Below are 17,424 nucleotides of genomic sequence, written 5' to 3'. Positions count from 1 at the left end.
CTGGGATTGATTTGCACTTTTCGCAATCAAAGTACGTTCATCTCTAGGAGACAGAACGCGTCTCCTTACTGAGCGTTATGACGGCTGCGTGGTCCCATGGTGTTTATACTTGCGTACAATTGTTTGTACATATGAACATGGTACCTTCAGGCGTTTGGAAATTGCTCCCAAGGATGAACCAGACTTGTGGAGGTCTACAATTTATTTTCTGAGGTCTTGGCTGATTTCTTTTTATTTTCCCATGATGTCAAGCAAAGAGGCACTGAGTTTGAAGGTAGGCCTTCAAATACATCCACAGGTACACCTCCAATTTACTCAAATTATGCCAATTAGCCTATCAGAAGCTTCTAAAGCCATGACATTTTCTGGAATTTTCCAAGCTGTTTAAAGGCACAGTCCACTTAGTGTATGTAAACTTCTGACCCACTGGAATTGTGATACAGTGAATTATAAGTGAAATAATCTGTCTGTAAACAATTGTTGGAAAAATGACTTGTGTCATGCACAAAGTAGATGTCCTAACCGACTTGCCAAAACGATAGTTTGTTAACAAGAAATTTGTGGGTGTGGTTGAAAAACGAGTTTTAATGACCCCAACCTAAGTGTATGTAAACTTCCAACTAAAATTGTATTCACCAGTGCATGGCCTTTGGTGAGTAAGACTAAATGAATGAATAATCAAGTATTCCATTTTACAAGATAAATTGAAATAGCTTTTGGCTTAGTTGATTCCTCTCAACCATCGGATAGTAAATCATGTGGAGGCTGTTTTGGCACCCTGTGTCATTCCCGTCTGCCCTTTTGACTGCTGCCTAACCATTCTCTCTCTCGCTCTCTCTCACCCCCCCATCTCTGACATTGAATTCCCCACTGGGAAGATAAAAGGCACTGAAAGGCCAAAGACAGTTTCATTTCAATCCACACAGAAAGGCTAGCCTGTTACCACGACTATAAGGAGCATAAGCAAATAACTAAATACCAAGGACACAAAAGCGTACTTCTCCCACTAGACAATACAAGTATGCTATTTTAAACATATACAAAACCTACACTTCTATGTCCTGAAATTACTCAGGAAAGCAGTGCTCTGTTGGGATAGCTGAGTCGGTGAGGAGTGCGGGTCGGTCTGTCTGTCTGGCTGCTGTATCTTCCAGACCGGGTCTGAGGGGAGAACCCCATGCCAGACTCTCATTCTCACACCCTCTCCCTCATTCCTTCTATCTCAGCCAGCCAGGAGAGAGGGATATATAGAGGGAGAGAGAGACAAGGAGGAGCGAGTGGGAGAGCAGTGCTAGTAGAAGGGGAGCGTCGCTGCAGTGTCTCTTCAGGGACTGAGCTGTTTAATTACAATTGTCTCACTCTCACATCTCCCTCCCTACTTCTGTCTCTCTATTGCTCTCTTTCCCCCCCTCTCTTTTTAGACCTACTATTTCACTAGAATTTTTTCATACAGACACACACACTACAATTCTCTCTCTCTCTTTAGCTATTCCATTGATGCTTTGGGGCTTACCTACTCCAATATTCCATTGATGCTTTGGTTCTTACCTAATTATCTTCATTATCTTCATTTTTTGTTAGAATAACATCAAATTGATCAGAAATACAGTGTAGACATTGTTAATGTTGTAAATGACTATTGTAGCTGGAAACAGCTGATTTTTAATGGAATAGCTACATAAGCGTACAGAGGCCCATTATCAACAACCATCACTCCTGTGTTCCAATGTCACATTGTGTTAGCTTATCCAAGTTTATCATTTTAAAAGGCTAATTGATCATTAGAAACCCCTTTTGCAATTATGTTAGCACAGCTGAAAACTGTTGTTCTGATTAAAGAAGCAATAAAACTGGCCTTCTTTAGACTAGTTGAGTATCTGGAGCATCAGCATTTGTGGGTTCGATTACAGGCTCAAAATGACCAGAAACAAAGCACTTTCTTCTGAAACTCGTCAGTCTATTCTTGTTCTGAGAAATTAAGGCTATTCCTTGTGAGAAATTGCCAAGAAACTGAAGATCTTGCACAACGCTGTGTACTACTCCCTTCACAGAACAGCGAAAACTGGCTCTAATCAGAATAGAAAGAGGATGGGAGGCCCCGGTGCACAACTGAGCAAGAGGACAAGTACATTAGAGTGTCTCGTTTGAGAAACAGATGCCTCACAAGTTCTCAACTGGCAGCTTCATTAAATAGTACCCGCAAAACACCAGTCTCAACGTCAACAGTGAAGAGGTGACTCCGGGATGCTGGGCTTTTAGGCAGAGTTGCAAAGAAAAAGCCATATCTCAGACTGGCCAATTAAAAAAATTAAAAATAAGGGCAAAAGAACACACACACTGGACAGAGGAACTCTACCTAGAAGGCCCGCATACCGGAGTCACCTCTTCACTATCGATGTTGAGACTGGTGTTTTTCTTTAATCAGCCCAACAGTTTTCAGCTGTGCTAACATAATTGCAAAAGGGTTTTCTAATGATCAATTAGCCTTTTAAAATTATAAACTTGGATTAGTTAACACAACGTGCCATTGGAACACAGGAGTGATGGTTGCTGATAATGGGCCTCTGTACACCTATGTAGATATTCCATAAAAAATCAGCCGTTTCCAGCTACAATAGTCATTTACAACATTAACAATGTCTACACGGTATTTCTGATCAATTTGATGTTATTTTTATGGACAAAACAATTGCTTTTCTTTCAAAAACAAGGACATTTCAAAGTGACCGCAAACTTTTGAACAGTAGTGTATACTGACCAAAAATATAAACACACCATGTAAAGTGTTGGTCCCATGTTTCATGACCTTAAAATTAAAGATCCAAGATATGTTCCATAAACACAAAAAGCTTATTTCTCTCAAATGTTGTGCACAAATTTGTTTACATCCCTGTTAGTGAGCATTTCTCCTTTTCCCAAATAATCCATCCACCTGACAGGTGTGGCATATCAAGAAGCTGATTAAACAGCATGCTCATTACACAGGAGCACCTTGTGCTGGGGACAATAAAAGGCCACTCTAAAATGTGCAGTTTTATCACACAACACAATGCTACAGATGTCTCAAGTTTTGAGGGAGTGTGCAATTGGCATGCTGACTGCAGGAATGTCCACCAAAGCTGTTGCCAGAGAATGTAATGTTAATTTCTCTACCATAAACCACCTCCAACGCCATTTTAGAGAATATGGCCATACCCCTACCGACCTCACACCCTACCACACCAGCCCAGGACCTCCGGATTCCTCAGCTACGGTATCGTCTGAAAACAGCCACCTGGACAGCTGATGAAACTGAGGAGTATTTCTGTCTGTAATAAATCCCTTTTGTGGGGAAAAACTCATTTTGACTGGCTAGGCCTGGCTCCCCAGTGGGTATGCCCTCCCAGGCCCACCTATGGCTGCGCCCCTGCCCAGTCATGTGAAATCCATAGATTAGGGCCTAATGAATATATTTCAATAGATTGATTTCATTATATGAACTGTAAAATCGTTTAAATTATTACATGTTTGGTCTATATTTTTGTTCAGTATAGAAGATGTAGGGATGCAGGGTGGTCGCACGAGGACATTGGAACACTGTAGCACACTGCACCAGCGCACCCGCAGCACCTGTCTCACATTCACATAGGAGGAGGGATACGTATTGTAATGAACACCAAAATAACTACGGCTCTAATCATTTTTTTTTTTTTTACAGTAACCCCCAGGGATCTACTTCTTCACCGCAGTTACTCAGGCCTACTTTTTTTGCTTCACTCCTTTAAGCTAGTTTTAATATCAGACCCTTATTTAAAACTGTGTTCCCTGAAATACCATCATGCCGGATGACGACTCGATTATCTCTGTCTGACAAGATCGTGGGAATATATGAATATTGGCTCATTGACAATGACTTGACATACTAGTCTCTTCTATGACAGGGGGATTAAAACATAATACTTTTGAGATGTCAGTAGAAAAATAAAAGTGGGTTTACAACCTATTTGTGAATATAGGTTACCGGCATAAAGCTGTCGAGCCTGCAGGCTACAGCACATACAGAGCTGCTTCAGTTTAGTCTGATCATAAAATTCCAGCTGGTTGTTGTGCCTGTGACTGCTGAATTGAATGCTCAACCTAAATCAATTATTATTGTGTAATAGTAAATATCACAAAATCCTTTTCAAATGCTTTTCTGCTCCTACAAGCTTAGCCGTCTTGGTTTGTCACCTAGACAAGTGACCCCTGTTAATTCTGTCCACACTCTGTGCTAAAAATACCCAGGGGGTAGAGGGGTCCGGCGGAGGGCGGGAGAGGGGACAAACCCTAGACATGACAGACGTCCCGACATTTCCTCTGTCTGGTTGCCATCACCACAGGTGACCAGAGGACACCTGAGTTGTCTGCTGCTTGGATAAATGACAGATGGAGGAAAACAGCAGGGAGAGAGAGAGAGAGAGAGAGAGAGAGAGAGAGAGAGAGAGAGAGAGAGAGAGAAAGGGGGGAGATATAGACCTGCCACACCTGCTCCCCCTCGCCGGATCCCAAACCTGCATCTCATCACCGCCACAGCAGGTCCCCCTCGCCGGATCCCAAACCTGCATCTCATCACCGCCACAGCAGGTCCCCCTCGCCGGATCCCAAACCTGCATCTCATCACCGCCACAGCAGGTCCCCTCGCCGGATCCCAAACCTGCATCTCATCACCGCCACAGCAGGTCCCCCTCGCCGGATCCCAAACCTGCATCTCATCACCGCCACAGCAGGTCCCCCTCGCCGGATCCCAAACCTGCATCTCATCACCGCCACAGCAGGTCCCCCTCGCCGGATCCCAAACCTGCATCTCATCACCGCCACAGCATGTCCCCCTCGCCGGATCCCAAACCTGCATCTCATCACCGCCACAGCAGGTCCCCCTCGCCGGATCCCAAACCTGCATCTCATCACCGCCACAGCAGGTCCCCTCGCCGGATCCCAAACCTGCATCTCATCACCGCCACAGCAGGTCCCCCTCGCCGGATCCCAAACCTGCATCTCATCACCGCCACAGCAGGTCCCCCTCGCCGGATCCCAAACCTGCATCTCATCACCGCCACAGCAGGTCCCCTCGCCGGATCCCAAACCTGCATCTCATCACCGCCACAGCAGGTCCCCCTCGCCGGATCCCAAACCTGCATCTCATCACCGCCACAGCAGGTCCCCCTCGCCGGATCCCAAACCTGCATCTCATCACCGCCACAGCAGGTCCCCCTGGCCGGATCCCAAACCTGCATCTCATCAACGCCACAGCAGGTCCCCGAAGACCTCCGACCCCTATGATTGATTCCACAGTTGCCTCCCGGTATCTCGGCAACATATATCTTGATAAGTTATTTATTTGTGCCATCTATAGTGGATAAGTAAAAAAATGGAAACAGAGTCTTGGGTCTAAAATCCAGTAAATTATACGACAGACAGTCAGAGATTATAGAGGCTGTAAGATAAGCAGAGGAAGAGCTAGCTCACTGATGGAATGTTGGTATGTGGTTATGGTCAGGCTGTTGCATCCTCTGTGGGTGTATACCTAGAGTCTAAAACCACAACTACATAACTGGTATATTCACAAGGATGCGGTCTTCACTGACTTGAAACCTGTTCCCTCCCTCTTTCTAAATGGCCATCTCCCCATCCTGCCTATCTCTGATTGGCTTGTGTAAAATATGCAATGACATTACTCAGGATGTTTACTCAGAAGTAAACCATAACGATGAGGAAATCAATTAACTCATGTTTCTGAAGCAATTTTGTTGACGTAACAGTATATCACTGCCAGAGATGAAACACCACAGCCATGCTGCTAACAGCTAAAAGACTGTCTTTCAACACACTCTTCGAAAAAAGGGCTCCAAAGGGGTTTTTCAGGTGTCCCAATAGATGCGTTAAAGGAATCAATGGAACACAGACGTTTCATTGACCAGACTGGCGCACATTCAACAAATCTAATGGAACAAAGTGAATATTTGTCAAATCCGTCATGATTTATGTATTTTAACAGTCCCACAATGTGGTTACTTACATCGATTTGGATATATTTGGCTGTTTTCGCTGCATAACATGTAGAAGTTGTCCCCTTTTAGGTTTAGAAGAAGTGATTGCTTAATGCGAACTACATTTCTTAACCTGTTAGGGCTAGGGGGCAGCATTGACACGGCTGGATAAAAAACATACCCGATTTAATCTGGTTACCACTCCTACTCAGTAACTAGAATATGCATATACTTATTACATATGGATAGAAAACACCCTAAATTTTCTAAAACTGTTTGAATGGTGTCTGTGAGTATAACAGAACTCAAATGGCAGGTCAAAACCTGAGAGATTCCTTTACAGGAAGTGGCCTGTCTGACCATTTCTGGAACTTCTTTGCCATCTCTATCATTTACTAAGGATCTCTGCTCTAACGTGACACTTCCCACGTCTTCCATAGGCTCTCAGAGCCCGGGAAAAAGAGAATGTCGTCATTCCAGCCCCAGGCTGAAACACATTATCGCCTTTCTCAAGTGGCCCATCAAGAGACACTAGCTTATGCGCGTGACCCCGACCGCCCCCGCCTTTGGGATTTTTTCCTCTGTTTGCCGAAAAGGAGATTCCCTGTCGGAATATTATCGCTTTTCTACGAGAAAAATGACGTAAAAATTGATTTTAAACAGCGGTTGACATGCTTCGACGTACGGCAATGGAATACTTTGAATTTTATTGTCGGGAATTGCGCCAAGCGCGTGACACTTCTTTACTATTTCGGATAGTGTCTGGAACGCATCGAACAAAACGCCGCTATTCGGATATAACGATGGATTATTTTGGACCAAACCAACATTTGTTATTGAAGTAGCTGTCCTGGGTGTGCATTCTGACGAAGACAACAAAAGGTAATGACATTTTTATAATAGTAAATATGATTATGGTGAGTGCTAAACTTGCCGGGTGTCTAAATAGCGAGCCCGTGATGCCTGGGCTATGTACTTAGAATATTGCAAAATGTGCTTTCACCAAAAAGCTATTTTAAAATCGGACATATCGAGTGCATAGAGGAGGTCTGTATCTATAATTCTTAAAATAATTGTTATGCTTTTTGTGAACGTTTATCGTGAGTAATTTAGTAAAATGTTAGCGAATTCCCCGGAAGTTTGCGGGGGGGTATGCTAGTTCTGAACGTCACATGCTAATGTAAAAAGCTGGTTTTTGATATAAATATGAACTTGATTGAACAAAACATGCATGTATTGTATAACATAATGTCCTAGGGTTGTCATCTGATGAAGATCATCAAAGGTGAGTGCTGCATTTAGCTGTCTTCTGGGTTTTGGTGACATTATATGCTGGCTTGAAAAATGGGTGTCTGATTATTTCTGGCTTGGTACTCTGCTGACATAATCTAATGTTTTGCTTTCGTTGTAAAGCCTTTTTGAAATCGGACAGTGTGGTTAGATTAACGAGAGTCTTATCTTTAAATGGCTGTAAAATAGTCATATGTTTGAGAAATTGAAGTAATAGGATTTTTAAGATTTTGAAAATCGCGCCACAGGCTGCAAGTGGCTGTTACGTAGGTGGGACGAATTCGTCCCGCCGGTCCCATAGAGGTTAAAAGCTGGTTGGCATAGCAACTCTAGCATTCAGAAATCAGTGGCGGTAGTCAAATAAAGTTTTAACATAATTGCAAAAGGCTTTTCTAATGATCAATTAGCCTTTTAAAATGATAAACTTGGATTAGCTAACACAATGTGCCATTGGAACACAGGAGTGATGGTTGCTGATAATGGGCCTCTGTACGCCTATGTAGATTTCCATTCAAAATCAGCCGTTTCCAGCTACAATAGTCATTTACAACATTAACAATGTCTACACTGTATTTCTGATCAATTTGATGTTATTTTAAATGGACAAAAATTTGCTTTTCTTTCAAAAACAAGGACATTTCTAAGTGACCCCAAACTTTTGAACAGTAGTGTACACGGGAATTAATATGGAGTTGGTCCCCCCTTTGCTGCTGTAACAGCCTCCACTCCTCTGGGTAGGCTTTCCACTAGATGTTGGAACATTGCTGTGGGGACTTGCTTCCATTCAGCCACAAGAGCATTAGTGAGGTCGGGCACTAATATTGGGCAATTAGACCTGGCTCACAGTATTCCAATTCATCCCAAATGTGTTCAATGGGGTTGAGGTCAGGGCTCTGTGCAGTCCAGTCAAGTTCTTCCACACTGATCTCGACAACCCATTTTTGTATGGACCTTGCTTTGTGCATGGGGCCATTGTCATGCTGAAACAGGAAAGGACCTTCCCCAAATTGTTGCCACAAAGTTGGAAGCACAGAATTGTCTAGAATGTCATCGTATTCGGTAGCGTTAAGAAATCCCGTCATTTGAACTAAGGGGCCTAGCCCGAACCATGAAAAACAGCGTGATTCATCACTCCAGAGAATGCGTTTCCACTGCTCCAAAGTCCAATGGCGGCAAACTTTACACTACCCCAGCCGACGCTTGGCATTGCGCATGTTGATCTTAGGCTTGTGTGCGGCTGCTTGGCCATGGCAAACCCAGTTTATGAATCTCCTGACAAAGCGTTCTTGTGCTGACATTGCTTGCAGAGGCAGTTTGGAACTCAGTAGTGAGTGATGCAACCGAGGACAGACCATTTTTAGGCACTATGCGCTTCAGCACTTGGCGGTCCCGTTCTGTGAGCTTGTGTGGCCTACCACTTTGCGGCTGAGCTGTTGTTGCTCATAGATGTTTCCACTTCACAATAACAGCACTTACAGTTGACCGGGCCAGCTCTAACAGGGCAGAAATTTGACGAACTGACTTGTTGGAAAAGTGGGATCCTATGACGGTTCCACGTTGAAAGTCACTGAGCTCTTCAGTAAGGCCATTCTACTGCCAATGTTTGTCTATGGAGATTGCATGGCTGTGTGCTCGATGTTATACACCTGTCAGCAACGAGTGTGGCTGAAAAAGCCGAATCCAGTAATTTGAAGGCGTGTCCACATACTTTTGTAAATACAATGTAACATGGTGACATGGTGCATGTGTACACAATGTCACAATCAAACACAAACTTTAACGTGAAACAAATGGTTCCCATTCGTCTTTCAAACTACAGTATTTCTAGAAGTACTTCTGACGATGGGTTTAAACAGCTCATCATCAATCATTGAAAAACTGCCTTGTAAAAGCAGATGGAGATATGTGGGCAGAGCCATTGAGTACAGCTGGGGCTTTTTCTCAGCATTCTCTTCACCACCCATTAGCAGATACATCCACAACCTGTGTGTGTGTGTGTGTGTGTGTGTGTGTGTGTGTGTGTGTGTTGGTTTAAAGATGCTTGCCTTGAGTGTGTGAATATTTAACAATACAATAACAATAAAATGTGCTCACTAAAGGCAGAGCTAATGGGCTCTGTGTAAGTGCTTATGCATCCTCCGCTGCTCAGACAAACACCTCAGACCTACACAACATTCAACCCCAACCGTGTCTCCAGTCTATAGATTTTAGCATTTTGATTGGATGAAAGGAAACTCACACTGAGATTCTACCTGAGTTGCTTTCCATAGAACCCCTCTGTCCATTGTGAAGGGAGATGAATACTGAATACAGTGGTGGAGAAAGAGTGAGAGACTGTGTGTGTGTGTTTGTGTCTGTGTCCACTGACAGATTCCTTTATCTGGGTGGATATGTCCCTGCTTCGCCACCTTTCCCAGAGGGCACCTCTTCTTTCACACAAACCCTCTCTCAGCCCTGATTCTCCGACCTCGCCAAACAGACAACTCTGTCTCTAGAGCTTGATAGACTCTTTGATTACCTCAGGGACAACAGGCCTTTTGTAAAGTAAGAGTGTCTAAAAAAGTTGGTAGGAAAGTTTCAGAGATTTCCTCAAGCTGAAGGCATTTATGTACTGTAATAGACAACGGACATATATGTTCTGTTGAGAGATGAAATCAGATATTGTCATATCTGTATAAAGTTTCCTTGATTTTTTTTGTGTGTTTTCTATCATGAGCGCTTGACTCCATGGCTAGCAATACAACACTGTTTTTCCAAATAACAAATGTCATTACTACAGTATATGAAGGAGAAGAGTTGATCCAATATCCCTAAGAATGTCTTCCTGTGGTTTCCAGTTGTCAGGGGGTGGGTAACTGGTGCAGTGAATCAGGCGCAGGAGAGCAGAAATGAGTGTACAAGGTATTTAATTCCACGACAGCACCAGTATACAGACAATACTCAAAGTGCTGAGAAAATACCGGTCACTCGAAAATAACGGGCGTAAATAAATAACCCGGCAAACATAACCAGCCGACAAGTACCGCCACGAACAATCGATAAACACGCACACTAACATGTAGGAAACAGAGGGTTAAATAATGAACATGTAATTGGGGAATAGAAACCAGGTGTGTAGAAAACAAAGACAAAACAAATGGAAAATTAAAAGTGGATCTGTGATGGCTAGAAGACCGGTGACGTCGACCGCCGAACGCCGCCCGAACAAGGAGAGGGACCGACTTCGGCGGAAGTCGTGACACCAATAACTTCTAATATGAAAACTCAACAGAAATTCACAACCATAAAACGGTGGAGACTATTCCTCCAGAGCCAAACACCCATCCATAAAATCCATCTCTTGAAATAGACTATGACTTCCGCCTAAAAACATCCCACCTAACGTTACATTTGTCTTTCTCTTCTGCCAGTGCGAAACAAACGCATGCCTTTGTTCTACCAGCCAGTGTGTATTTTATACCTCTCTCTCTCACTCTCTCTCCCGCTCCCCCTCCCTCTCCTAATGTTTTCAACAAATTTCTTAGGCTCTGCTAATTTTGACTCCCCACCAGGAGGTAATGGGCCTGATTCCCAGTCCCCCGCTGAACTACTTCCTCTTATCCGACATGAGAAATCGTAACCTTTCCTTCGCTAACCAAATTCCCCGTTTCAATTCGGGACTTTTATTAGCCGGTGAGCAAATTGGCTTTGTGCCTCTGCTGTGCCCGCTGGGGCTCAGGTTGTGCCGATGTTGTAGAGAGAGTTATGAGACACACACACACACGACACTGAGACAGACAGACAGGCAGACATGCCCGCACGCCGACACACACACACACACACACACACTCACATGAAATGAGATTACACACACAGGGCCATTAATCATGGTGTGGAGTCTGAACCACGCCGGAGGTCAACTGTGTGACTGTCTGTCTGTAGCCCAAAGGGGGGAGTGACGCACAGGCTAAGGCACATACGTACCAGCCAAAGGGGGCTATGTGAGAGAGAGAGAGAGAGAGAGAGAGAGACGGAGAAAGAGAGTGAGAGAGGGTGGGCCGTGACTGGCTGATTTGTTCCGCCAAATGAGGGCCTGTCTTGTCACAGGTTAAAAGAGCCAACGGTGTCCATAATGATACATATTTCTACAGCGGAAGAGAGGGAGGGAGGTACTACAAGCTTAATACAGTCAATATGGGCCGTGACAGCAGTGGTTTGAATGCTAGTCCATATACGTAAGCGTACGTTGTTTATTTACGACGATGACAGCGGTTTCCTGACAGGCTTTCTTATTCTAACATGGCCCATCTAAACGAGGCTTTAACAGTCTGCCAAGGTTCCACATCATCTTTCTATGGCTAGCCACAAGAGGTAGGAATTTCTGGGTATTGTTTGTGACAGACTCAGCAGACAGAGCTGTCCCACCAATTCATTCTTAATTAGGACAATTTCCTTATTAATTGTGGCTCATCATGAAAATATCATTACAGCCTAGCTTACATCCTAAAATATATTATCAACCCAGCCCCACTCTTCAGTATTACATTTCTACAGTTGTTTGATAAAACAAAGAGGGTAAATGTGGTACTGGATGCTGAAACTACAGCATTATAGCGCCGTAATAATGCATGTATATTTCAATGGCTCATTTGATTACATCCACATCACCCAGGGGTTCTGATTGAGTGATGATTACAGATGATTACAGGATACTTAACCAGCACAATAAGGAACACACTAACCAATTAGACAACAATAGGATGTAACAATATCTCATCACGTCCTCTCCCTCCCCACAGCTCTGTAAAGCTAACACACCACACACACACACACACACACACACACACACACACACACACACACACACACACACACACACACACACACACACACACACACACACACACACACAGTTACTCAGGCTTCTATTCAATCTATTCCATTAAAGCAATGAAGGCCCTATTCAATAAACCTGTTACGGGCGTTTAGCTGTTGTGAAATGACCCGCCATTGTTATGGAGACAGTGGGGTAGTTAAGATGGCAGGGAGGTGTTCTGAGATGTCAGAAACAGTAATGACGCTTGCAGTGACTGAATGCATGTTAAGTTGAGTCTAATCAGCTCAGTTCAGGTTTTGAATCATTACATTGGTAATAGGAGTTCATTCATCATTTACAGTAGAATACAAATACAAAAATAGAGTTATTGTATACACGTGTGCTTTTGAGTGCTAATGAGTGTGTCGGTGTGTGTGTGTGCCTGTGTGCCTCTTCCTCTCTCCTCTACCCTTAGTCTGATCACCTCCATTAGCACCAGGACATTATTTTCTCTCCTCTGTCTCCAGGTGATAAAGATATCGTTCTATCGTTCCCGGAGAGAGATTGAAGATCGTACATTTTTCATGACCCCTTTGAGCACATTATTGAATTATTGATGTGGCCCTTTTCAGGAGTTAAAGAACGTTGGAAAAACACAGTAAGGGTTTAATTTAGCGGTGTGTTGCTCTGAACGTAGCCCTCCCATTCGGGCATCCCCCAGGGATAAGAGTTAAGACACCCTCCTTTTGGAAACGGGTCAAATAGATAGGAGTCACCAGGTGAAAAAAAGTGTGTGCGTACATGCGTGCACTCGCCATATCAATAGTTAATTTGACGCCGCCTGGCGCTGATTTCAAAGGGAGGTGACGCAAGGCTGGCTCCATCTCATCCACGTTCACGATCCAAGAGAGAGTGAGCGTATGTGTGTGTGCATGTGTGTCGTGTGTGTGAGTGAGAGCGAGCCTTTACCTCAGTACATCAAGCCCTCAGCTAGATATAAGACCGTCAGAGACACTGTCTGAGAGAATTTAATAACCTAGACAGAAATACAGTACCTGTCCATGAAATGGCAAGAAATTGAAACGGCTAAGAACCTATAGCTCGATAGTGTTTGTCTGAACAAACACTTTCCATTGTGCTGAAGCCTAATAGCTTCGGGCTAGCCTGAGCGAGAGAGAGAGAGAAAGAGAAAGAGAGAGAGAGAGAGAGAGAGAGAGAGAGAAAGAGAAAGAGAAAGAGAAAGAGAAAGAGAAAGAGAGAGAGAGAGAGAGAGAGAGAGAGAGAGAGAGAGAGAGAGAGAGAGAGAGAGAGACAGACACTTGGGGCTGTGGATGCAGCCATGGTTACCTGAGATTCGCGTGGAGCCTCCCCGTGTGTGGAGGGGCGGAGCCTGGAAGGCATAGACCACATCGCTCTCGGCAATGCTGGTCAGATCGTCGTCGTCAGAGAACGAACGCTGGAAGCCGGTGGCGTAGAGCTCTGACAGGACCACCTGGATGGGGGGTGATGGAGGGAGAGAGAGAGAGAGCGAGGAGGAGATGGTTTAAAGAGATGTACATTGTTTCATACAGACACTTAGCACGGAAGCAGACTTTATGTATAAACAGCCATGGACATGGCTAAGTGGCTTAGCATGGCGGTCAAACACACACACACACACACACACACACACACACACACACACACACACACACACACACACACACACACACACACACACACACACACACACACACACACACACACACACACACACACACACAGTCTAATAGTTGTAGACAGACAAGCTATAGAGGACACACAGGGAATGTATGTGGCAATGCAAACAGAGTAGACACGCTATATTTGCGTTATAAGTCTGTTCAAGATCCTTCTCGAGTAAACACATATTAAAGGCCCAGTGCAGTCGAAAATGTGATTTTCCACCCTATGGGGTTGGAATAAAACTGACGTTTTGAAAATGATGATAATGCTCTTTTAGTGTAAAAGCTGTTAGAAAAGATTGCCTGAAATATCAGTCTGTTTTGGTGGGATGGATTTTTCGCCTGCCTGGTGACATCACCCCTCCCCACAACTCCCTGACAGTCCTAGCAAAACTCTTATGTCATGATTTGACTATAACATTAACCTGTTAGGGCTAGGGGGCAGTATTTACACGGCCGGATAAAAACGTACCCGATTTAATCTGGTTATTACTACTGCCCAGAAACTAGAATATGCATATAATTATTGGCTTTGGATAGAAAACACCCTAAAGTTTTTAAAACTGTTTGAATGGTGTCTGTGAGTATAACAGAACTCATATGGCAGGCAAAAACCTGAGAACATTCCTTACAGGAAGTGGCCTGTCTGACAAGTTCTTGTTCTTCTTGACTCTCTTTATTGAAAACTGAGGATCTTTGCTGTAACGTGACACTTCCTACGGCTCCCATAGGCTCTCAGAACCCGGGAAAAAGCTGAATGATGTAATTCCAGCCCATGGCTGAAAAACATTAGCGCCTTTGGTAAGTGGTCTATCAAAGGACAATGAGACTGAGGCGCGTGCACGAGGCAACCCCATGTTTTTATTTTCTCTCTCTTTGTACTAAAACACAGATTCCCGGTCGGAATATTATCGCTTTTTTACGAGAAAAATTGCATAAAAATTTATTTTAAACAGCGGTTGACATGCTTCGAAGTACGGTAATGGAATATTTTGATTTTTTTTGTCACGAAACGCGTCGGGCGCGTCACCCTTCTTTACCCTTTCGGATAGTGTCTTGAACGCACAAACAAAACGCCGCTATTTGGATATAACTATGGATTATTTTGAACCAAACCAACATTTGTTATTGAAGTAGAAGTCCTGGGAGTGCATTCTGACGAAGAACAGCAAAGGTAATAACATTTTTCTTATAGTAAATCTGACTTTGGTGAGGGCTAAACTTGGTGGGTGTCTAAATAGCTAGCCCTGTGATGCCGGGCTATCTACTTAGAATATTGCAAAATGTGCTTTCACCGAAAAGCTATTTTAAAATCGGACATAGCGAGTGCATAGAGGAGTTCTGTATCTATAATTCTTAAAATAATTGTTATGTTTTTTGTGAACGTTTATCGTGAGTAATGCTAACGAACGTCACATGCTAATGTAAAAAGCTGGTTTTTGATATAAATATGAACTTGATTGAACAAAACATGCATGTATTGTATAACATAATGTCCTAAGATTGTCATCTGATGAAGATCATCAAAGGTTAGTGCTGCATTTAGCTGTGGTTTGGGTTTATGTGTCATTATATGCTAGCTTGAAAAATGGGTGTCTGATTATTTCTGGCTGGGTACTCTGCTGACATAATCTAATGTTTTGTTTTTGTTGTAAAGCCTTTTTGAAATCGGACAGTGTGGTTAGATTAACGAGAGTCTTGTCTTTAAAATGGTGTAAAATAGTCATATGTTTGAGAAATTGAAGTAATAGCATTTCTAAGGTATTTGAATAACGCGCCACGGGATTCCACTGGCTGTTACGTAGGTGGGACGAAATCGTCCCACTGGCCCTAGAGAAGTTAATCTGAAGACTGTTATTTATCTAATTAACTAACTGTGTTTAATTAAAGAGTTACCATCTCCCGAATTAAACTCTAAAAGGTCTTTACCTGTCACATCTATAAACAGTCAACTTATTCATCATAACCTCATATCATTCTGAACAGTCGTAACCTCCTAGCATCTGCAAAAACCCGAGCTTTACTTATGATTCAGTATTACACAAATTGGTTTTAATTATTTATTTACTAGCTAATTAAATGGGAACACAGGATTAACACGCATACAACACTGATATTGACTGGAGACGTAATACGCTGAAAACAGATCCCTAGCGGAATGACAACATGGATAACACTGCCACATTCAGAAACTACTCTTGCCTACAATAACCATATACTTTGCACACAAACCGCCACCTGCTTTGAGCAAGAAATCATGAATGTATTTACGTGAAATGCCTGGGTTTACCGGGGATCTCTCGGTGAACGGGGCAGCCTTGGAAAGGCGGTTGGGCCTTTTTGCGGCATGCTCGTAAGGCTCTGATTACATTTTACATTTTAGTCATTTAGCAGACGCTCTTATCCAGAGCGACTTACAGTAGTGAATGCATACATTTCATAAAAAAAATGTTTCTCCGTACTGGTCCCCCGTGGGAATTGTCCGAAATGGTTACAACAATTCTTCTACTGTTGTCTTCCTATCCGGTGACTTGTCGTGTAGTCCTGAACAGAACTACAGAGTTGATTTTCCTTCCATTTGCTCTTGAAGATGCTTCTTTGAAGATAGGCTAGCCAACCGTATCGATGGTTCCCCAATGGGGTGATGAGAGTAGCGTAATACAATGGTTTGAGCAGAGTAACAGGATGGTCCTACTTAAAATCGCTTTCGAAGATACTTTACTTAGAACAGCTAATCAGCCGTACCAGTGATTGTCCGGGAGGTGATTTTATCGTCTCCACCTTATCTTGAGATTCAAATTTCAAACCATTTTAAACGTGCAGTTGCAGCTTCATGCTTTTCTGGTCCAATGTGTTAACTTCTTAACCCATCATTTATACCTTTTTCTCAAAAGGGGCGGTTCCGGCATGGTGACATGCTCTCTGTCTGTCTGTTTGTTTGTTTGTGATTACTCACTGTGCAAAGTTATGGAAAACAATTATCTCTATAGCTTCTCAAATTACATCTCTCTCTTAACAAAAACACATTAATAATTTTTCATATTACATGCACAACCCATAGAATGGAAACTTAATCTACGTAGTGTGTGTACTTTCCAAGTTACAGTATTTTCTTTATAGCATTTTTAATGACATCACAAAATAACAAACAAAATTACATTAGTGTTCTATAGATCGCCTCTGACCATTCCCAACATTCTATGTTAGAAATATTGTTCCGGAATACGCTTTTGAACATATTAGAGTTTAAGCGGGAAAAGGTCTGTTGAGACAAAGCACATTCCTTTGGTGAATTTGTAGAGGGAGAGCCTGGATCTTCTCCCTTGATTTACAACTGGATGTGAGTTGTTAATCCCCACTATTTCTTTCCTTCCCCCTCTATGGGTGAAAGGGGGTCTGATTGAAGTTATTCATGGCAAACCCGATCTGACCTATTTGGATTCTCGTGGTCAGTCATGACACTTGCTTGAGAAATTGCTATTTGCTAAGAAGCTATTTTTGGTTATTTTCTGACCATTTTAATTGAAAACAATCACAGTAAGATGCTTAATTGTTACCCAGAAATTATTTGATATTGAGATAAAAATGGCTGCATTGGACCTTTAAGGATTTCATACTCTCTCCTCACATC

At 43.1% G+C, this 17,424-nt stretch overlaps 1 protein-coding gene across 2 annotated transcripts in view; it reads right to left on the bottom strand.

Annotated features, from left to right (window-relative positions):
- Nucleotides 1-17,424, bottom strand: part of LOC106564672 (ubiquitin carboxyl-terminal hydrolase 43) — a 112,249-nt gene that overhangs the window by 33,004 nt on the left and 61,821 nt on the right. For both annotated transcript variants that reach the window (XM_014130889.2, XM_014130888.2), the window contains exon 6: nt 13,438-13,582. In XM_014130889.2, the coding sequence (XP_013986364.1) occupies nt 13,438-13,582 (145 nt within the window). The remainder of the gene's footprint in view (nt 1-13,437; nt 13,583-17,424) is intronic.

The sequence above is a fragment of the Salmo salar genome, chromosome ssa12 (genome assembly GCF_905237065.1).
Source record: "Salmo salar chromosome ssa12, Ssal_v3.1, whole genome shotgun sequence".
NCBI classification, from domain to species: domain Eukaryota; kingdom Metazoa; phylum Chordata; class Actinopteri; order Salmoniformes; family Salmonidae; genus Salmo; species Salmo salar.
Note: the sequence above shows the minus strand (reverse complement) of the source record. Positions and strands in the feature narration are given on the sequence as shown.